At 37.5% G+C, this 20,854-nt stretch overlaps 1 protein-coding gene across 1 annotated transcript in view; it reads right to left on the bottom strand.

The window, feature by feature from the left end:
- The window catches only part of CSMD1 (CUB and Sushi multiple domains 1), a 1,345,565-nt gene that overhangs the window by 953,671 nt on the left and 371,040 nt on the right, over positions 1–20,854 (bottom strand). Inside the window, 1 exon segment of the mRNA XM_019474454.1 lies at positions 4,515–4,627. Within this exon segment, the coding sequence (XP_019329999.1) occupies positions 4,515–4,627 (113 nt within the window).

Below are 20,854 nucleotides of genomic sequence, written 5' to 3'. Positions count from 1 at the left end.
GAAAAAAGGAAGTATGCCCTGAGGGCAGGTAGGATAGAGGGACATGCAAAAGCTCCTCCTTTGGCAAAGAAAACCTGCTGCTGTAGAACAGAGGTCAAGGAAAGGTGCTAGCACACAAGTCCAATACATCTGGCTTGTTGTTTAATATGGTTCATATGCATTCTTTCCTGGTTCAGCACCCGACCCTTGTTCACCAGGGATTTTAAGTTAAAAAGAGCACCATGCAGACAGTAATGGTGAAACCTCCCAACAGCATCCTCTCTGCTCTGCAAAGTAGAAGCTCAACACAGCAGAGAATCTAGCCCAGTATTAAGTCTTTTGAGAGATAAGAGTCATTATTGTCAAAACAGTAGCTTTTTCCCCCCTCCACATGATCACATTTAAAATACTAACTTTCAATAGCAGAGCTAACTTTAAAGACACTAATCCATCTTTTTTTTTAATTGCATGAAGGTAACAATCCCAATTAGATAAATTTTCCTATTCAGAAGAAAGTGTGGCCTATCACAAGGCCACTTGGTGCATTTAAAACCAAAAAAAAAACCCAAACAAACCACTAGTTTTACAACCTCCCAGAATATGGAAATTTTATGTAAATTAGTTCCTTCATTAGTCCTAATATTTGACTTTTTCAGACCTACTTCATCTGCTACTGTGAGACAAGTGGTGCAGTTCCAGAACAATTCCTTTGCTTGCCTTTGCAGAGTGATGCAAATTTTTTTTCTTCCTGCTCCCAGTCTGTTAGAATTCCTTAACTTTTGAATGTTGTGGACTTTTCTACTTCTATACAAAAATTTCTGTTAGAGAATCACTCCCCCAAGTACCATTAAAAAAAAAAACAGAATTTTTTTTTTTTTAAACATAGTCCTTGGCAGCTGACACACAGTTAAAACTTCTCTCCACTTAAGATGTTTAAAACAGCGTTTCTCAAACCGTGCATTACGACCCCATAGTGTCCCAAACTCTTAGATGGCAGCAGTCAGTAGCACTTCAATCCTCCCTGCACTTCCAGCTGAAGTTAATAATTCAGTTATTCCAGAGAAGAATGAAAAAGCTGGCTAAAGCCAGGGATAACTAGGTATTTTTAGTAAAAGCAAACTAGCTTAGGGATAGCTTGCAGTGGCTGGTAACATCTGGTCTGTATTCCCCTGTCCCAGAGGAACTGATCACCTGCCTACTCACAAAATGACATATTGCATAGAAGCCAGAAGGGGTCACTATTTAAAACAAGTAGTTAGGGAACAGTTACGGGAGTTCTTAAACTATGGGGTTTCAGTAACTCAGTTGGTCATTGCAGCAGAAATCACCCTGAGCCTTCACAAAAAACACCTAACCCCTCACGGCTACAAATCCTTCCCAAACCGTCAGTCCCCACTGCCTGTCTGTACACTGAGACACTGTCACTTGAGTGACATTCACCATTTCTTCCAGAGTTGGATGTCATATTTTGAAGTCAATTTAAAAGCCAGGTTTACAGCACTAAATCTGAAAGGGGGCAGTGTTGTTTAACCAGAGAGTGATGCTATCTGTCAGTGTTAATTACAGCTCTTCCTGCTGGGGTTTTTACAAGAAAGTAGGCCAGCAGGAAGTGTCATTATATTAGAGCCTGTGGCTCTGTGCATGTGTTCCTAAGTTGACAGTCAAGAGAAGTCCTTTAGCATTCTTCATTGTCTTTTTCCATATGAAAAACAAACTGCTCAGATTGCATAAAAGGGTGAAATATGCTATCATATGCATCTGCTAGAACAGAAAGATATAGGTATGTAGAAAGCAACTTACTATTGAGGTAATGAAAACAGTTCCTGGTGCGCTCGTGGTGACTGATACTACTTTTCAACTTACTTAACAAAACTTATGAAGACTATTAAAATGAAACTTTCCTAGCCTTTCCTCACAGCCCTCTTGTCAAAACAGTAGCTTTTTCCCCCCTCCACATGATCACATTTAAAATACTAACTTTCAATAGCAGAGCTAACTTTAAAGACACTAATCCATCTTTTTTTTTAATTGCATGAAGGTAACAATCCCAATTAGATAAATTTTCCTATTCAGAAGAAAGTGTGGCCTATCACAAGGCCACTTGGTGCATTTAAAACCAAAAAAAAAACCCAAACAAACCACTAGTTTTACAACCTCCCAGAATATGGAAATTTTATGTAAATTAGTTCCTTCATTAGTCCTAATATTTGACTTTTTCAGACCTACTTCATCTGCTACTGTGAGACAAGTGGTGCAGTTCCAGAACAATTCCTTTGCTTGCCTTTGCAGAGTGATGCAAATTTTTTTTCTTCCTGCTCCCAGTCTGTTAGAATTCCTTAACTTTTGAATGTTGTGGACTTTTCTACTTCTATACAAAAATTTCTGTTAGAGAATCACTCCCCCAAGTACCATTAAAAAAAAAAACAGAATTTTTTTTTTTTTAAACATAGTCCTTGGCAGCTGACACACAGTTAAAACTTCTCTCCACTTAAGATGTTTAAAACAGCGTTTCTCAAACCGTGCATTACGACCCCATAGTGTCCCAAACTCTTAGATGGCAGCAGTCAGTAGCACTTCAATCCTCCCTGCACTTCCAGCTGAAGTTAATAATTCAGTTATTCCAGAGAAGAATGAAAAAGCTGGCTAAAGCCAGGGATAACTAGGTATTTTTAGTAAAAGCAAACTAGCTTAGGGATAGCTTGCAGTGGCTGGTAACATCTGGTCTGTATTCCCCTGTCCCAGAGGAACTGATCACCTGCCTACTCACAAAATGACATATTGCATAGAAGCCAGAAGGGGTCACTATTTAAAACAAGTAGTTAGGGAACAGTTACGGGAGTTCTTAAACTATGGGGTTTCAGTAACTCAGTTGGTCATTGCAGCAGAAATCACCCTGAGCCTTCACAAAAAACACCTAACCCCTCACGGCTACAAATCCTTCCCAAACCGTCAGTCCCCACTGCCTGTCTGTACACTGAGACACTGTCACTTGAGTGACATTCACCATTTCTTCCAGAGTTGGATGTCATATTTTGAAGTCAATTTAAAAGCCAGGTTTACAGCACTAAATCTGAAAGGGGGCAGTGTTGTTTAACCAGAGAGTGATGCTATCTGTCAGTGTTAATTACAGCTCTTCCTGCTGGGGTTTTTACAAGAAAGTAGGCCAGCAGGAAGTGTCATTATATTAGAGCCTGTGGCTCTGTGCATGTGTTCCTAAGTTGACAGTCAAGAGAAGTCCTTTAGCATTCTTCATTGTCTTTTTCCATATGAAAAACAAACTGCTCAGATTGCATAAAAGGGTGAAATATGCTATCATATGCATCTGCTAGAACAGAAAGATATAGGTATGTAGAAAGCAACTTACTATTGAGGTAATGAAAACAGTTCCTGGTGCGCTCGTGGTGACTGATACTAACTTACAACTTACTTAACAAAACTTATGAAGACTATTAAAATGAAAAGCCTTTCCTCACAGCCCTCATGTCAGCTTGAAGGCGGGGGGGGGGGGAAGACTGATCAGCAGATTTATCAGGTGATAAGGCTCTGGGGGACAAAGAAAGGGAGGAATAGCTACCAAGGAAAGACATACTGCTGAGTTACCCATCCCAATCAGAGAAAGCTCAAAACAAAAAAAGTTTGAGTTACTCGCGACACCTCCTACACCTCTGTCTTTTCACACCTAGGTAACCCACTCAATGAGGATACTGATTTTAAAAGATACTTTAAAGAACACTGATTTCAAAACATTAATCAAATATGAAACAAAGATATGCATAAATATGGAGTGGAGTTAGGTATTGTCAAGAAAGGGGGGTAAGTTTCAAGGGACTTTGAATAGTTCTAGGAGAAATGTAATCAAAGTTTATCAAGCATTTGAAGATACATCAGTCACCACTTCAGAAAAAGTCAAAGTAACTTAGAGATGACAGGTAATGGACTTACACACTTGCAAATGCTAGTCCTAATGAATAGTCACAATCAAACCATACTACTTTCTACATTCAAAGTTCCTACATCAACCCCACTGATAAGTGATAGAATTAAAAACAAAATATTTTTAACTGTGTACACAGCTTTTCCAGAATAAACATTTTCAACAAAGGATTATACCTACGAAACCATAGAAAAAACGTCTTTGCATTTGAGAAGTAATCTGAAACTGAGATTTCTGCAACTTTGTCATACCCCTTAAGTTGGGCATTGCCTAAAGAAGTTGTCAAAAGAAATCATTTAGGAAATAATAAGAAAACCATTTAAATGTAAGCATTTCTGAATCCAGCTTTGGAAGCCTGACAAATTCGATTAAAATTCCAGCAGCAATTAAAGCATTAGTTTAAATTAAATTTCAAATCAACTATGGCTAATATGATGTAGTAACAGTTAAGTGTGCTAGGAAAAAAAGGAGTTTGTAATATTCACCAATGATTCAAACCCCAAACAATAAAAATTGAAAAATTGAAACATCACGTTTCAACATCAAAAACACGTATCAAGTAAAATAAAGTCCTGGTAGGTCTTTAAAGTAGAGTTCTTACCTTCATAGATAGCTTTGAAGCCTTGAGCACTGACAGCAAAATCTGTGGTGAAACAGAGGGTGAGGATAGATCCTGTGCTCACAATAGATGATGGAAGCTGAAATCCAGATAACCTGTGAAAAAAAAAAAGGGACAAATTATTGTAACCTTTAAAATAAAGTAAAGCACATCAGTAGGTGTGATAAACATTATGATGAGCATCATATTTCTACATCCCAACTGCCAACACATTATGCTTTTTACAGTCTCTAAACGTTCACTGTAAAATTTCAAACACATTCTTTTTAACCCTCCTATTTTAACACATATGTGCACTCTCCAACAGAGAGCACTGAAAAAAAGACCTGTTTGTGTCTATTAAAGACAAAGACTTTTTTTGATAGGATTCATTTCAAAATGAAAACACGTAAATTTAGGACGCCTAGAAGTAGATATCCAGGCCTTAACTCACACAGAGACATCTAGCACAAGTTGAGATAGCGTGGACTATCCTATCTGTCCTCCAGCTGCTGCTTCAGAAAAAGCATGATTCTGAAGTGTTCAACATCATATCCATCAACTAACCAGAAAACAAAATAAAAAACCCTTCCCTTTTACAGCTTCAGAAAAATTACCTTACATTTCCCATCTTATTTGCAGTCTTACCTTTACATAAAAAACAGAATTTTGGATAAACTATAGTTACAATGCAATTCTGATTTTAAGATGATTTCCCCAAATAAATGTTTTGATTCATTTTGAGGATAAAACAGATGTAAAAAATTTTTATATCCTTTACTGAAACATCACTAAAGGCAATTCGTTAGATCAGCTGATACTAGCGAGATGTTGGTTTCTTAATGATTAGAATAATTTCACATAAGTAAGACATAAGACACCATTGCTGTCCCACAAACCCAAAACTATCCTGTCAACTTACTAGAAGATTTTGAGTCTTTTTCTTTTCTTGCTGTTTTCAGAAACAAACTTCTATGCAGAGATGATCGATTTGAAAAAAAAAAAAAACCAAAACAAAAAAACCCAAAAAACAAAAAAAAACCCACAAAAAACCACCCAACAACAAAAAAAAAAAAAACCACAACAAAAAAACCCACAAAAAACCAACCAACAACAAAAACAAAAAAAACCACCCCACCAAAAATGCTTTATTTTTAATCTTGATGGTTAAGACAATCCATGCCTTTAAAAAAATATTCCTTTTGAAATTTATTGTACAATGATGCTATAGTTCATTAATTGGCATCTGAAACTGCAGAAGATAAATAACTAAACAACCTCATAGTACAGCAGTATCACTGAACTAGAAGCTCTTTGCAAAATTAGACTTATGTAAGAACACTCTCATATATAAAAACATATAAGAGGAACTCCATGCTTGAATTACACCAGTCAGGTGGTTCCCCATTTCTTTCCAATTTTGAGCTTTGGAAAACAAATATACTCGGATGAGCCAGAGATCAAAGCAAGGAGAGCTTTAAATACAGATGAAGGAATACAGTCAAGGCAACATAACTCAGCAAAAAGCTTTCTGCAATTTTTTCCTTTCTTTTTAAACAACATTGTCTCCCATGTGCTAATTAGCTGTTTGCTCTAATCTTTCTACCTTCTGTGTACTTGTTAACCTATTACTCCTATTCCTTTCCACCTCATTTACTCCAATTCCAGAAATAACCAGGTTGATTGTTTCCTCAGTCCTCAAACTGCAGAACTACCATGAGGGTTGCCACATCTTATGTTCAGACTTTTGTATGTTCTCTGACCATCATCACTAGATGTTGCAGTTTTTAGGGAAATGTGCCTTTTGTTCTATTTAATAAATTAGAGTGGTTAGCACTGCTGCCCTACATCTGGAGTGTACTGTATGACAGTTCATTATTAGTTTAGGATATGTATTTTCTGATCTTACTTACATGTCTCTTCCTTCTTTGAGAAGGGTTTCAAAGAGTTCTGGTTTAAGGGTTTGTTTTTTTTTTTTTTTAAAAACACTACAATATTTCCTGGTTCTAACATTTTTTTGCTGAAATATAGGAAACTAGCATGCATTGTAGGGGAAAGAAGGAAAATCAGGTTGAAACACACAGAAAGATAGAAGCAGATAGCCTGAACACTTCACAATACATAGGAGACTTAAAAAACAACTAACCAAAAACCCCAAAACATGATAAAAAGACAAAAAAAGTTATATCAATGCGGAACTATACAGCTTTAGCTACGTCATTCCTGATCAGTGTTTGCTCCACTTGGCATGGATTTGGTTCATATAAATGAACTCATTTCAGCAGGGATTGGACATCCTGAGCTCTTGTTTTGATTTCTAGACCTACCTGCTTTGATTCTGTCATGATAATAAGTATCACTCCTACAATATGGATTCTTTATCTGCTCAATAGAACTGTTTCTATAGTATCCCCCATGAAATACTAGAAGATCATTCCTTAGGCTGACATTGCAATTCACATTAAAGGAAGACAAATATTTTATACCTTAAATCAGTGCACTTAAAGGTTTTACAGACATAGGAAAAGGGAAGTATGTGGTAAACTTGAAGGAATTAATACATCAACCTGAAGTCTATTTTTTCCAAGTTCTTTATATTACAGTAATCCTAAAAAAGATTACAGAAAAGTCTCAAATAGAAGAAATCTGTATATCAGTCATTCAACAGACTACCTGGGTGCCTCTACAGTAGCCTTCTTGCCTGAAATATTTCTGAAAGCATCTTTTCATAGTATTCCAATAAATTCAGTGAGATCAAATGCCATGAAATTGCCTGCAAACAAAAACTAGACAGCAGATGAAAATCTAGAGTGTTATTCTTCAAAGGCATTTCCAGAATTAAAACACTGCTAGCCTACCAAGGCATTCCCCACCCCGCCTTACTAACATTTTCACTTAGGTAGTTAAAGCTCATGAATCATAATGTGTTTTGCACATTCATTTCATCATGCAGAAAAATCACACACCTTCACATGTTGCTTTACTTTGGAAATGTATCTTGTCAATTAATGTGTAGGCCTTCACTGCAACCAGAAAAGGAACTGTTTAGACAGACAAGTGTGTGTGCTAAGAAAGCAGAATCATTTCAAGTCCCTCTGCTAATAAAACTGTCATTTGATAAACTTGCACTACTTCATACTGAGCATATGGCAACAGTTTAGGCTTAAAATATTGCTACTTCCTTAACTTTCAGCAGCATGAATCTGCACAAAATGCACACACTAAAATAATTTTAACCACAGATGGAATATATTTGGCTTGTCTATAAAGAAGAAACAGAACCTGTAATAGAAAACACAGTGGTACACCAGTACTGAGTTTACCTCTGTTTGAGGTGGAAGAAAACACCACATTTTATTCTACATTGTCATTTCATAGATCTTGACGTTCAGCCATTTCTAGTGATAAGGTCTATAAATATATAGTTGTGTGGTTTTTTGTTTTTTTTTTTTTTAAGTGTAGCAATAGTGTACCTAGCAGGTCCAGCTGGCTCTGCTCAGAACTTCTCCACCTTCTACTTGTGAGGGCAGATTTTGGGACTCCCTGGTATTAAACAGATAGCACGGCAAGCCCTCTGCGGGAGGTGACAATATGGTTAGGAGTCTGTAAATGATGTACAAGAAGAGGATGAAGAAATGGATTTGTTGAGCCCTTAAAAGATGACAGCTAAGGGGTGAACCTTACTGCTGTCTTCACCTACCTATTGGAGTGGCATAGGAAAAGACAGAGCCATGTTCTTTTTGGAAATGCATAAAGGATGGGAAGCAACAGGAAAGGTGCAACAAGAGAAATTTCAGTTTTGTATTAAAAAAAAAAACCACCATGATGGTGGTCAAATATTGGACTAGCTGCCCAGAGAGGATCTGGTATCTCCATCCTTGGAGATATTGGTAACTTGACAGGGCCTGGATGCACAATCTATCTTCAGACTTGGCTCCAGTGTCAGCAGGAGATAACATCAGATAACCATAGTCTTTCCTAACTCAAGATATTCGATGAATCCATGACCCATAAGGCAGGCATGGGCACAGTCCCTATCACAAGCAGCTGCTGCAAGAAAAACGAGAACACCCAGCAGTTTCTGAGAAAATACAGAAGTACAATTAGATCAGCCTAAGAAGTTTTAGGTTATTTGTATAAGTTTATTAGGGATTGAATCTTTGCTGAGTGTAGTTATGAAATTTTAGCAAGTCCCAGCTGTTCATACAGAAACTGATAGGCCTTCAAGCATGGTTACAGCTGAACTGATCTTCGCAGGTGTTTCAAAGACATCCTTGACACAAAAACAGCTCCACTTCTCTTCCCTCCAATGAGAACTATTACATTCTTGTTCCCAGAGTCACTAGATTTTTTTTGTCTTTTATTTAAATAAACGTTTTGCACTGCCCTCATGGTTGAAATGGTCAAATGAAGCTTTCCAGAATAGCTCTATCAGAAACAGCTATCCAGCATGAAGAGTCTCATATGATCAGACCACTTTAACAAGAATATGTACTGATTTCACAATTGCCAAAAACCAATCTGCAGTTGCAAAGGGAAAATAGAAGCATTTTCGCCATTTTATTTGCTAGCTTATTTATTTCTACAGCTGCCTACAGTACAAAGTGATGTGTTCAGGTTACTACATGTGACAAAATTTTGTCAAAGTTTAACACATTTTCTTGGGAAATTTAAGAGTCAAAAAAAAAAAAAAAAACAATCCAACTTAGAGGGAGGGGAGACCCTGCACCCATAAGGACTGATTCTTTTTTCAAATTAAGCCAATGAAATCTATGAAGCCACATTATTATAATTAGAAGGAGATTCAGATCTGTTAAATATTTTTAGAATTGTGCCTGACATACACACACACATATAGATAAGCTCTGCTCATACATCTGTACAGCTTGCTCCCAGAAACATTCTCAGAGGAAGCAACTAGAATCCATTTGGCTAAGACAAAACACTCTTGCCTGAAATTAGCTATTAGCCAAAAGGATCAGTTATTAATAACAAGGTAAAGTCTAAGTTTCAATGAATTATCCCCAAGGCAATTTTAGGCAAACCATAGATAAATGACAAAATCTAAGATTTTTTTTCCCCCTCAAAATCTGTATAAGGAAAAACCCTAACATTTCTCCCATTTTACCATAAAGTGATATAGGTCATTAACTGCCATACGAAACACAAAAGAGCTGTCTGCCATCAGTGTCATATCCTTTCAGGTTTTACATACCGTTGTTAAAATTGTCATTTGATGTAGAGGAGATCCTTAAGCTCATTCCATATCACACTCACCATACCACACGAAAACACAAAGTTATTGGCAGGTGCTACCTCAAAGATTGTGCTTATCAACCACAGATCAGAAAGCGAGGCAAGTCAAAGTCCCTTAAGGACTAAAGCTTTAGGCTAGCTATTGTAGTTCTCCAGAAATACCTCACTGCATCACAGAAGTCAAATACTAAGTACAACACACTGAAAATGTTCAAAAGGTGGTATCTCATATTTGGCTTAACTGGAAATTATCCTACAACTATACTGTCAATAAAAAGCAGGCAAACACTCTCCATGTTTTAGGCATCCAACATCACCAACAGTCAATAATACGTATATGCTATGAGGGATCTGAAGAAAAACCAATCAAGATATGACTCTATGGATTCCTGGCATTTATTCCTGATTTTATTAATGCCTTTGTAGCTGGCCAAAGTCAACCCACCACCAGACCACCACCCAGCCACTCTCTCACTGACCCTCTTCAACAGGACAGGGGAGAGAAAGTAAGATGAAATTTTTCCTGGGTCAAGATAAAGACAAGGAGATTACTTACCAATTATTGTCATGGGCAAAACAGACTTGACGTGGGGAAAATTAGTTTAATTTATTGCCAGTTAAAATATGTTTGGATAGTGAGAAACAAAGACAAATTAAATCAAAGCCCTCCTCCCACCTCCCACTCCTGCCAGGAGCCTGCTCCAGTGTGGTTTCTCCATGGGCCACAGATTCCTTTAGGACATATCCACCTGTTCCAGCATGGGGCCTTCCGTGGGCTACAGTGTGGATATCTTCTCTGGCATAGTCGCCTCCATGGGTTGCAGGGAAATACCTGCTCCATCATGGCCTCTTCCAAAACTTCCACAGGCTGCAGGGGAATCTCTGCTCCGGCGCCTGCAGCACCTCCTCCCCCTCCTTCTTCTCTCACCTTGGTGTTCACAGGGATGTTTAGCAAACTTTTTCCCCCTCACACTCTGCCATGCAGTGTTTTGCCCTTTCTTAAATACGTTTCCCCAAGGCGCCACCACCTTAGCTGTTGGGCTCAGCCGTGCCCTGCGGTGGGTCGGTTGGAGCCGGCTGGAACCGGCTGTGACCGGCACGGGGCAGCCCCGGCCTCTCCTCACAGAGACCGCCCTGCAGCCCCCGCTGCCAGCGCCTGGGCACCTGCACCCCGTACAGCCTTGATGATATGAGCAGAGAACACCACAAAAGCATCATCTGTTCAAGTGCACCTCAATTTTGGGTATTAAAAAGGCAAATCATTAATATGTTATCGTAGTAATTCGTAATTTGGATCAGTTTAAGCTACATGAACATATCTGGACAGAAAAGAAGCTACTGTAGTAATTTACAAAAATGTGGTAACTCCAGTTATTCCACAGCAAATAGCAGCAACTCTGAGAGCAAATGTGATTACAGGATACATATCCATAACGTGACCATTTATGAAGCCACACAAGCTCTGAAGTTCCCTTCTACAAATAAAGGGGAGAATGAGAGGTGCTATTTTAAAGCTCTGCAAAGTGCAAAACAAACAAAAAAAACCCACAACACACTCATCTTCCTGGTTTTGAATCTGTAAGACTGAATAGGTGCATCTCTAGACAAAGGCAACAGTTGTAACAGGCTAACTTTCCAAACAGTTGGTACCAGCCAACTGCAAGTATCTCAGAGAACAAAGCAGTTAAGAACAAAGCAGTCTTAGTTGTGTATGAGCAGGTACTGTACTTCAGTCACGTAATTGAACTCAATGCTAAAATGCTGAGCATGGAGAGGACTTAAGAGTTAGAAGTTGGCAGTAAGCAGACAAGATTGCAGCTGGCCAGAAAGCCTTTTATATATATATATTTTTAATATTTTTTACTTTCTAAAGACCAATTATTTAAAAATAAAGCTTCTCTCAAACTTTTTTAAAAGCTTAACAGAAGAGTTGTAAGGGTTTACCTCAAAGTCTCTCTTATGGATAAATTTGAGTTCAAACCAGAAACTGATAATTCAGAACAGTACAATATGTATTTATTTGTATACTTAAAAAATATGCACATAAAGGCAGCCTCAAAACTGAAATATTTCCATAAGATTGACTTCTAGCCTATGATTGATTGGGTATTTCCCCCCCTCCCATAAGACTTATTTCAGAGATAGAATTGCATCCCACATAGTGAAGATATACTTTTTAAGGTTAATAAGTAGTAAGTTTTATGATGCAATTTCACACACCAAAATAAGAATATATGACATTATATAACTATTCTTACGCAAGTTTTTAGTCATGCAAACGGTAGCCACTAATAAGGTATAATTACAAAGAAACAAATGTAAAGTGATTTTTGCAGTATTATTTCCCAAATCTTGGAGAATTTTCATCTTCCCTGCCCACTGCCATAAGCTGCTGTTCTGGAGCAAAGCAAAGCTCACTCTTGCTTTGCCAGAGATAATAAAAAAGCTTAAAAAAAAAAAAAATCACAAAGAAAGCTGGCCACAGCCACTCCTATGGGTCATGCTCTCGCAGGCTTATCTGCCTCATTATACAACCTGCAGGAGCCAGCAGAGCACACTGTTAAAACTTACATAGGGACTTCCCCCATTTTGTTCATCATTATAAGATGCCTGGGGGCCAACTCCTGTCCGTACTGGCTATCAGCAGTGAGAAGAGTTACCCACAGGTTAAGGCACCTAATGGTACATAAAGCCAGGAGACCAGTGTATGCATTCCAGCAAACCAGGCTGTTACCTGCCACGTGTGAAACCACAGAAGGCTTATCTTAATAATTTACAACCATTCTGTTGCCAAGATGAAGTGAAGATTTAAAACCTGACTCAGATACTATCTCATACATAAAGGAATGAGGAGCTACTATAAGATTAGTACGAGATCTATAATTTATAACTGACTTTCTATCATAGAAGATAGGCTAAATATATATATATTTAATCCCACTACCCCGGCCTCAATTTTTTTCTTTAAGTCACAGAAGAAGGGAAGACATATAGAACAAATTTTTCAAGGCCAAGTTTTTCATTCAGAGGCTTTAATTTGGTGGCTTTTCTCAAGCTTAAGGTAACACTAACTGTTCCCTTAAAAAAACGTACAAGAAACACTGCAACAGGTAGAGCCCCACCTCAGAGAGCACACCCAGTCCTCTGCACAGGAATTACCCTTTGCTTCCCCACCTCTCCAGCACAAAGAAAACACACAGCAACACCTCCTCACATTGATGAGTGTTATTCAGCTTTCTTTCCTAAGGAAAAAAAAATATCATGAATTAAACCCCCTTAGCTTTCACATTTCTTACTCCAGCAGTGCCAAGTCTTCCTCAGTGCTGCCTTTTCCAGGTTCAGGCTCCTCCATCTTCACTTTCTCTCAGGTTACAGTCTACAGCAACACCCCAACACTGCTCTTCCAGTCCCCCACTTCCTGCTCTCCCTTTCCCTGAAAAACTAACTTCAGAGCCCTTTTATCAGATGGCCACAAGACTTCTTCCACCAGCTGTCCCCCATAGCTCACTACACCCCAGGAAACTCCTGCAAACCCCTCAGCTGCTCCCCCATTCCTTATTTGTTTAATTAATTTCTGGTGCTCCTCCATCCTGCTATCTAGAGGCAGTTGAGTGTGTGCACCTCATTGGAGGGGCACTACTACTACCAGTATACAAAAGACTCATATTTCTTCTGCAATTTAAAATTTATAATCTCAAATTAATAATCATTTCTGAATAGGCAAAGAAATAGATTTTTTTTAGTTTTTTTTTTTTTTTTTTTTTTTTTTTTTTTTTTTTTTTTTTTTTTTTTTTTTTTTTTTTTTTTTTTTTTTTTTTTTTTTTTTTTTTTTTTTTTTTTTTTAATTCAAGCCTTTCATATAGCTAAACACATGTACATTTTTTCCATGGTATGGTCACGTGAAAACTTCCTGATGTTTCCCATGACTTTAGCTTAACTAGGGATCAATTGCAGGAATTATAAAATTAATATTTTGATAGTAAGGGAAGGATGGAAGCAATCAAAGAAAAAAGTTCCCTCAGTAAATAGTCCAGAAGGTCCCTGATAACCAAAACTCACTAAGTTCAGTCACTAAGCAGAAAGAAGCTGCAAGCTTATTGATGTTGACATATTTAGCCTTCAGAAAAAGCAGCTGGTTTTTCTAGCTGCCACCAAACGTCCACAGTAGCAAGGCTCACATCTGCTGCAGGAAACCCTGATGCTGCAAAACAGTAGCCTGCAACCACAGTTACCGGGCGTCAGTAAAAGAGCAGGAAAACATGAGACGACTTGGCCAACACCAACATGAGACAAGTTGCCAATATGCAGCCATGAAGGGGACCAAAGCGGAGGCAGGACCCAGAAAAGCGGTGGGGCTGAGGGCTCCTCAAGGGGCTGCAGCTGCTGGCAAAGGCCTGGCAGGTTTGGGCAGCCAGCAGGCTCCAGCAGCTCCGTCACAGTGGGATCACACAGTAGATCTGAGACAGGGCAACTGCCAGAGTGCTTGCTGCCAGTGAATGGGTCTAGTGGGGTTTGTTACTTATTTAACCCATGCTGAGAAGAAAAGGGCTTGTGTAAGGGGAAATCACAGTACTTCCCCACAGTCCCAGGCTCCAACGTAGTGCAAGCTACAAAAGAAAAAAGCCACTTTATGTCTGAAATGCGTGGCAGTCATTAAGCCTGGTGGCTGCCAACTAAATGAACCGGTATGCCACGGCACTGTGCTATGGCTATGAAGTGCCTTCTTTTCCTGGCAGACCTTATCTCTACATCATTATGCCATTTATTTTCTTACGACTTCTACCCATCGTACACAAAATTCAGCCACAGAAATGGTTTCATATGCCTCTGTGCTAAATGACATTGAAAGAAAACATCAACTAATATTTGATAAAACTGCACAAAAATAAAGTAGTGCTGTAAAGAGTGCCAAAAATAAAGTAGTACCATAAACCATTATTGCCAGGGGGATAAAAACAGTGTTTTACCTTTAAGAGAAAGAAGTTATTTCAGTTAGTGTAAAGCTAATGATTCTTTGTGCTTGAGAAAAAACAACTGAAACTTTAAGTAAGATCATATATTCCAGGTTAACAATTATATGAGCAGACTACTTTTCTGCCATCTAACAGTACACATATTTAGACCAAAGGCACCTCTCAGGTGTACTGGTACGAACCCAGATGGACCCGGTAGAAGTAAAATACACAGATGTAAATTAAAATGTGATTTGATTCAATTAATTAATAATTACATTCCAAAGAAATCCTATTTTTAGAAAATTATGTAAACAGGTTTCATAGGCTGAATTATTTCTTCAGGCCTGTTACCTATATCCCTATATCTGTTAGCTCACTAATGACAGTATGATGAGTTTAATAATAAAAAATAAAGTAGTAAGGCCATTGTTAGTAATAGACTACAGGTGAGATTTAACACTTTTTAATTAAAAAAAAATCAGGAATTGAGTCAGCAAAACTAAGAGCTCTCAGTGATTTTGCCACCCGTACCTTGTCAAACAGTTTAAGCTATAACCTTAGAAAACATTTGCATTGGTCAGTTTAAGCTTCATTATGTGAGTTTTGTCTGTTTACCCTCACATATGCATGTCATACCACATTCGATCATCTTTTCGGTAGGTATGTCGCATTAATCCACCACAGTGTATATAGTGATGTTATTTTATGTAACTTCAGTTGTGAAGCTAGCTTGCATTTCCTATGTCATAAGGCTTTAGAGAGAGATCTATGTCAGGTTGGGAACAACATTACAGCAATGAACAGTTGATTCAACTTCAGAATAAATGAGGATGAATTTTATTTGAAACTTTGTTTTATGAATCCATTATAAATCCTCCATAATGCTGTAGATGATATTCATGCTCCCACTTATGAGTTGTTTGGAAATGAAAAATGTACAGAACTCTTCACCTGAAAAAAAAAAAAAAGAAAACAAACCAAAACACCCCAAACCTCAAAACCCTATCATAGGGACACAAATGGTATTTTATGCCTCTACTAAATGGAATTTAGAGAGGAAAAAGTCTGTGAAGAGGACTTTTTTTTTATCTTCACAGGCCAGCCGCTAATAACTGAAAAATCACTCACATTTCCACCTCCCTAGGTGTTACAGGCCCACCTTTTATTACAGTATCAGAGCACCTCCACAAAAACCAGTGAAACGAAGCCAGTGCAAATGGAAATGGAATGATAACAAGTGGCTTAGAAGCCCTGCAACACACAAAAATTGCCTAAGGGGGGAAATAAATCAACTTCTGAATCTTTCTTTTAACATTTTTACAAATTGGATTACAGTAATATTGCTAGCTGAAAAAAAACTACTTTAGCCTTTTTGGTGGCACCACTTTAAGCAAAGGCCTCGAGGCAAAAGAAAATATGCTAGCAAATATTTGAATAGATCAGATTTTAGTACGAACAGCATGTTTGTCCTTTGCAGCAATAGGGAGGTACCTAAAAAAATACCATACTGTCCAAACTGTATTTAACAAATAGTTTATATAGTGCTCAATGTTCCCTCTGTAAGGAAGACTAAAGATTTGTGCCTAGTACTTTATTCTGGGAATGTGTGAAGCTTCAAATGTGGCCTATGATATGCAGTAAAATTTTGAATACTTACATGGCTTTGTAGATTTCCATTATCTGTTTTGCACAGGCTAGACTGTCTGGCTTTTTTTATTGCTCAATTCAAAATACACACTAACATACTAATGATTGAAGTCATTCCCATTAGTGATCTGGGATCTGACTGTTCTTCAAATTTTTTATTGAGAGATACACCCTTTTGGATTAGTGAAATAAAATAGGTCAGCTGATTAAAGATTTACATGTTTCTAAAGAGTAAAATATTCAATTTTACTATTTTCTAGTCATTATTTTTCAACTGCTCTTGCCAAAATGACATTTTTTTCCACATGTTGCTGATCAGAGTTTTTTAAAAAAGAGAAAGAAAAAATGATACAAAGTGAAAAACAACCTTTTTAAAATAACCCACCTTTTTTATCCATCTCTCATTTCATAAGCCAAACCTTAAAGCTGACTTTTATATGGGTTTGCAAGATTTGAGCTTAATTTTGTTTACCTAAAATTATGTTCTCAGTAAAACAGCCATATCAAAAATATTAGAAGTTAGATGCCTTAATTTTTCCATGTCTTAGTTTCCCATTTGCAAAATAAGGATAAAATTACAAACTAAAAAGATTCTTTTGAATTAAAATACATTCCAAATTGTAGAGAGATTCAGAGTTAGGGGAATAGGATGGGTATATTTAAGTCCTTCAAAACAAAAGAAATTTAAAATGATGTCTCATTTCAAGCAATTCATTTTGGCAAATGAAACGTAGGGGATCTCCAGATTGTTTGGAATTTGACCGGAAATGTTTGTTAGAGCTGTAAGACAAAAAATTCTGTACTTAAGGAAGAACAACCGATGAAGTAGTTCCAAAACAGAAAGCTTTTGGAGCAATCGAATGAGACCTTTCCTTCACATCATGTGTCTTTCCAAACTATGTACATTTTCAGCTTAAACAATCTTCTCAGAGTGTTATTATAGGTTATACGTATTATAAATATGCCCCTAGGACTCTTTTCACTTGATAAAATAATGTATCCTGTTTCAGAACTAAGGAAAAGATTTTCCTTCACTGTCACCTCATTATCACTTTGATTTTTTTTTTTCTGAAGTTAATTGTTCTGACAACTCTATTTTAAAGGGGTCAGGCTTTGACAGTTTTAGACTATCTGCACAAAGCTCACTATATTAACTTCCTGCTCCTATGTTTTACTCCCAAGAACTATGACATTCTTTTTTTCTACGCAAACCTTTGAAGTCTGTCTATTATTTCTACCCATCATACTCTAAGTTTAGTACAGCATATATCACTTAGTACTTGAATACCTCCTAACAAAATTGCTGCCTGGTGTGCTTGTCCTTTATAAGAAAGAAATCTAGTGGGTATTTCAGTGGGTCATAAAGTTATTTTTATCTAAATTTAACTTTTAAAAAAAGTCTTTTGCAAATAACTAGTTTTAATAGTTTCAAATGGCACTTACAAGAAGTGGCTACTGCTACTAATATGAAATAATGGCCAATTCTAAAAATGTTTGAGAATTACATGAGTGCTTTGGGCTAACTCTACACTGTCTTGTATTAAGTATCATATATTCATATTTTCCTTCATTATGTCACTTGTAATCTCATTTGTACATATTTTTCAACATTCAAAACCTTCTGGAAGGTAAGTTGTCTGTGTAGTTCAGTACTTTAATTTAGATTTTATTCCTATGTAGAGCAGGAGCAGGTTGTAAAAGGAAAGGGGGAGGCACAGCACAAAGAAGAATATCTGACATAGGCAATCAGGACACAGAGACACGGATTTTCACCAGTGGATCCATTTGTAGTGCAGGTACGTGGGACTGAAGGGCAAAACAGTGGTGCAGCTTCTTTCTCATCCTGTAATAAGGACCACATACCATGGCAAAGATCTAGAATCCTTAAGAAAGCTGCACACTTAGTATGTACCTATGAAAGTTGGTGCTGGTTGTTAGTATATGCTGAAGCCCTTAATTTGGTATTTTTGCTGATATTGTTACCTGTGCTAAACATTATTTAACTACCACATTTTTAATATCTTTATTTTTGCCACACTAGCATTCACTAGCCATGGTATTTCTTTGGTATAGCAGTTAATGAATCTCAGAGTACATTGACTTTTATAACCAGAATTTTCTTCTTAACTTTTAGAGCAAAAATCATTATGTTGAAATGTCAGCTTGTCATTATTTTTCAGAATATCCTTGCCTCATACATATTCTGTTGCAGTATATGGTGTAGTTTACTATGGTGAATTCTCATTGTGATCTACCTCAAGTTGCTAGTATGCATACAGATTCTGATGATTACCCTCAAATTGCTCTCTTTATGGTGCCACCTTATCAATGTGCCCTCTGATCAGTAGATCTTCAGCAAATTCAGAAGTAATGAAGCAGAACAATCTCCTGTTAAATTTAATAGTGAACAAATTTTGGTAGCTTCAGCCTGAAATATCACATCCCAAAAGTAAGTTTAGAAATATGTCTTAATTAAGAGATATTTCATCTTTCTTTCTGAGCATTTTCTGTGCTTATATTTTAAGTCACCTCAGTAGAGGCTTGCCCTAGGATGCATAATTTGATGCTTGAGCTCCTCCTATCAGAAACTTCTATCTTGTTCTCCTGTCCTTTAATCCTTACATATATAATATATCATTTCAGGGCTTATGATCATCATTGAGATTATCTATAGTAATATCATTTTTAGTTTGGAACAAATTGTTTCTTATGGATGACTTGCCTTAACAATTGTCTTTAGGTGAGTCATATTTTGCTAGTTTAAAATGTTGTCATTCAAAGTGCTTCTTCCACAGAAAGGATGTATGCAAAGCTTTTTTGCTCATACTTTTAATTTCAGTAAACCTTCTCTTAAAATTTTATTGTAATATTTATGCATTAGCCCCAAGCAATGGGTGTTGCCTAGTTGCCTGAAGCAAGGTGAACTTTAGGCAAATTCTGCCGTTAAATGTATAAGATCTCTGCAGGAAAGTGGTGATGCTTTCCATTATCTGTTATGCTATTGCATCATGCTTACTCCCACACATGGTCTTGTGAGAGCTGCCTGAAGCTGCCCTTCGTTACCCACGTGTGTCCAGATGATGCAGGATCTTGAATATCTGAACACGTGTAATAGTTTTAGTTTTGTTCACCTTTAACACAGTATTTGATACCACCAGCACGCTCAAGTGGTCTGCAGGGTTCTGACATCCATTTCTACAGGCAGCTTACTGGCTGCCCATAAGTACCTATAAGAAGAGAAGGAGGGGGCAGACATAACATTGTTTGATATGGAGGAAGTCAATACTGAAGGAATTGCTATTGCAGGAGAACTTTTTAGTTTTGTTTTCCACCTTAACCCATTCAGAACTTGACTCTTATTGTCTATTTTTCCCATTAATTTGAATAGGAGTTTTAGCTAAACCCATTGCTTAGAATTTCTTTGTATTTGGGTATATTTTTATTGTCACTGGCTCATATTTATGTAGAACGATTAGTAAAGCTCAGCTTTTTCTCATGAAAGTGCCGACTTGTTTAAATTGTTGTTATTTTAATATGGAATAACATGTCTCTGGTGAAATAGCTTCCCAAGTCTCTGATGACCATTGTGGGCAGAGAAAGGTTTTAAGACCAAACCATTGTGGAAGATTCCATGCCTGTGGAACAGTCATGTCATGGACTACAGTAGTACTTAGTTATTCCCCTGACAAGGTGTTAATACGGGGATTACCTACCTCTCCAGCTAATGGGTGGTAAGGAAATGAGTAGGAAAAGTATGAAATAGCTAAGAAGCAATAACTACTATTCAGATGGATGACAGAACAAATACAAAAAGCAAGAGAACCACTCAGACCAAAATAATAATGGGCTTCAGGGGAGCCATCTATGCAACTGAGAAAGAAAAATGGAAGATGCGAGTGAAGACTGATTGTTCAAAAGAGATGAGGAAGAAAGAAGCCATGGGAAGGAATGTCATGTTTTATGGGAAAAGAAGGTAGCCTTAGTTATTTAGCCTTAGTTAAACAGTAAGAGAATTTGGCTGACCTGACAAAGACTCTTCCACCAATTCTCAGGGAAGAGGTTACAGGGGATGTTAGTAGAGACTACTGAATATTGAACTGAATGAAAAGAATCCATTTTCGATGGAATTTTTTTTTATTTCTATTTTAGGTTCCAGATTCTATTAAGCTGCTGTCCTGGTTTCAGCTGGGATAGAGTCAGTTTTCTTCCTAGTAGCTGGTACAGTGCTGTGGTTTGGATTTAGGATGAGAATAATGTTGATAACACACCGATATCTTAGTCATTGCTAAGCAGTGCTTACACTAGTCAAGAACTTTTCAGCTTCCCGTGCTCTACCAACTGAGAAGGCTGCAGGTGCCCAAGAAGCTGGGAGGGGGCACAGCCAGGACAGCTGACCCAAACTGGCCAAAGGGACATTCCATACCACGTGACGTCATGCTCAGTAAATAAGCTGGGGAAAGCTGGCCGGGGGGGGGCCGCTGCTCG

Source organism: Aptenodytes forsteri, unplaced genomic scaffold, assembly GCF_000699145.1.
Source record: "Aptenodytes forsteri isolate BGI_AS27 unplaced genomic scaffold, ASM69914v1 Scaffold100, whole genome shotgun sequence".
In the NCBI taxonomy this organism is placed as follows: Eukaryota; Metazoa; Chordata; class Aves; order Sphenisciformes; family Spheniscidae; genus Aptenodytes; species Aptenodytes forsteri.
This window is presented reverse-complemented; position numbering and strand designations above follow the sequence as displayed.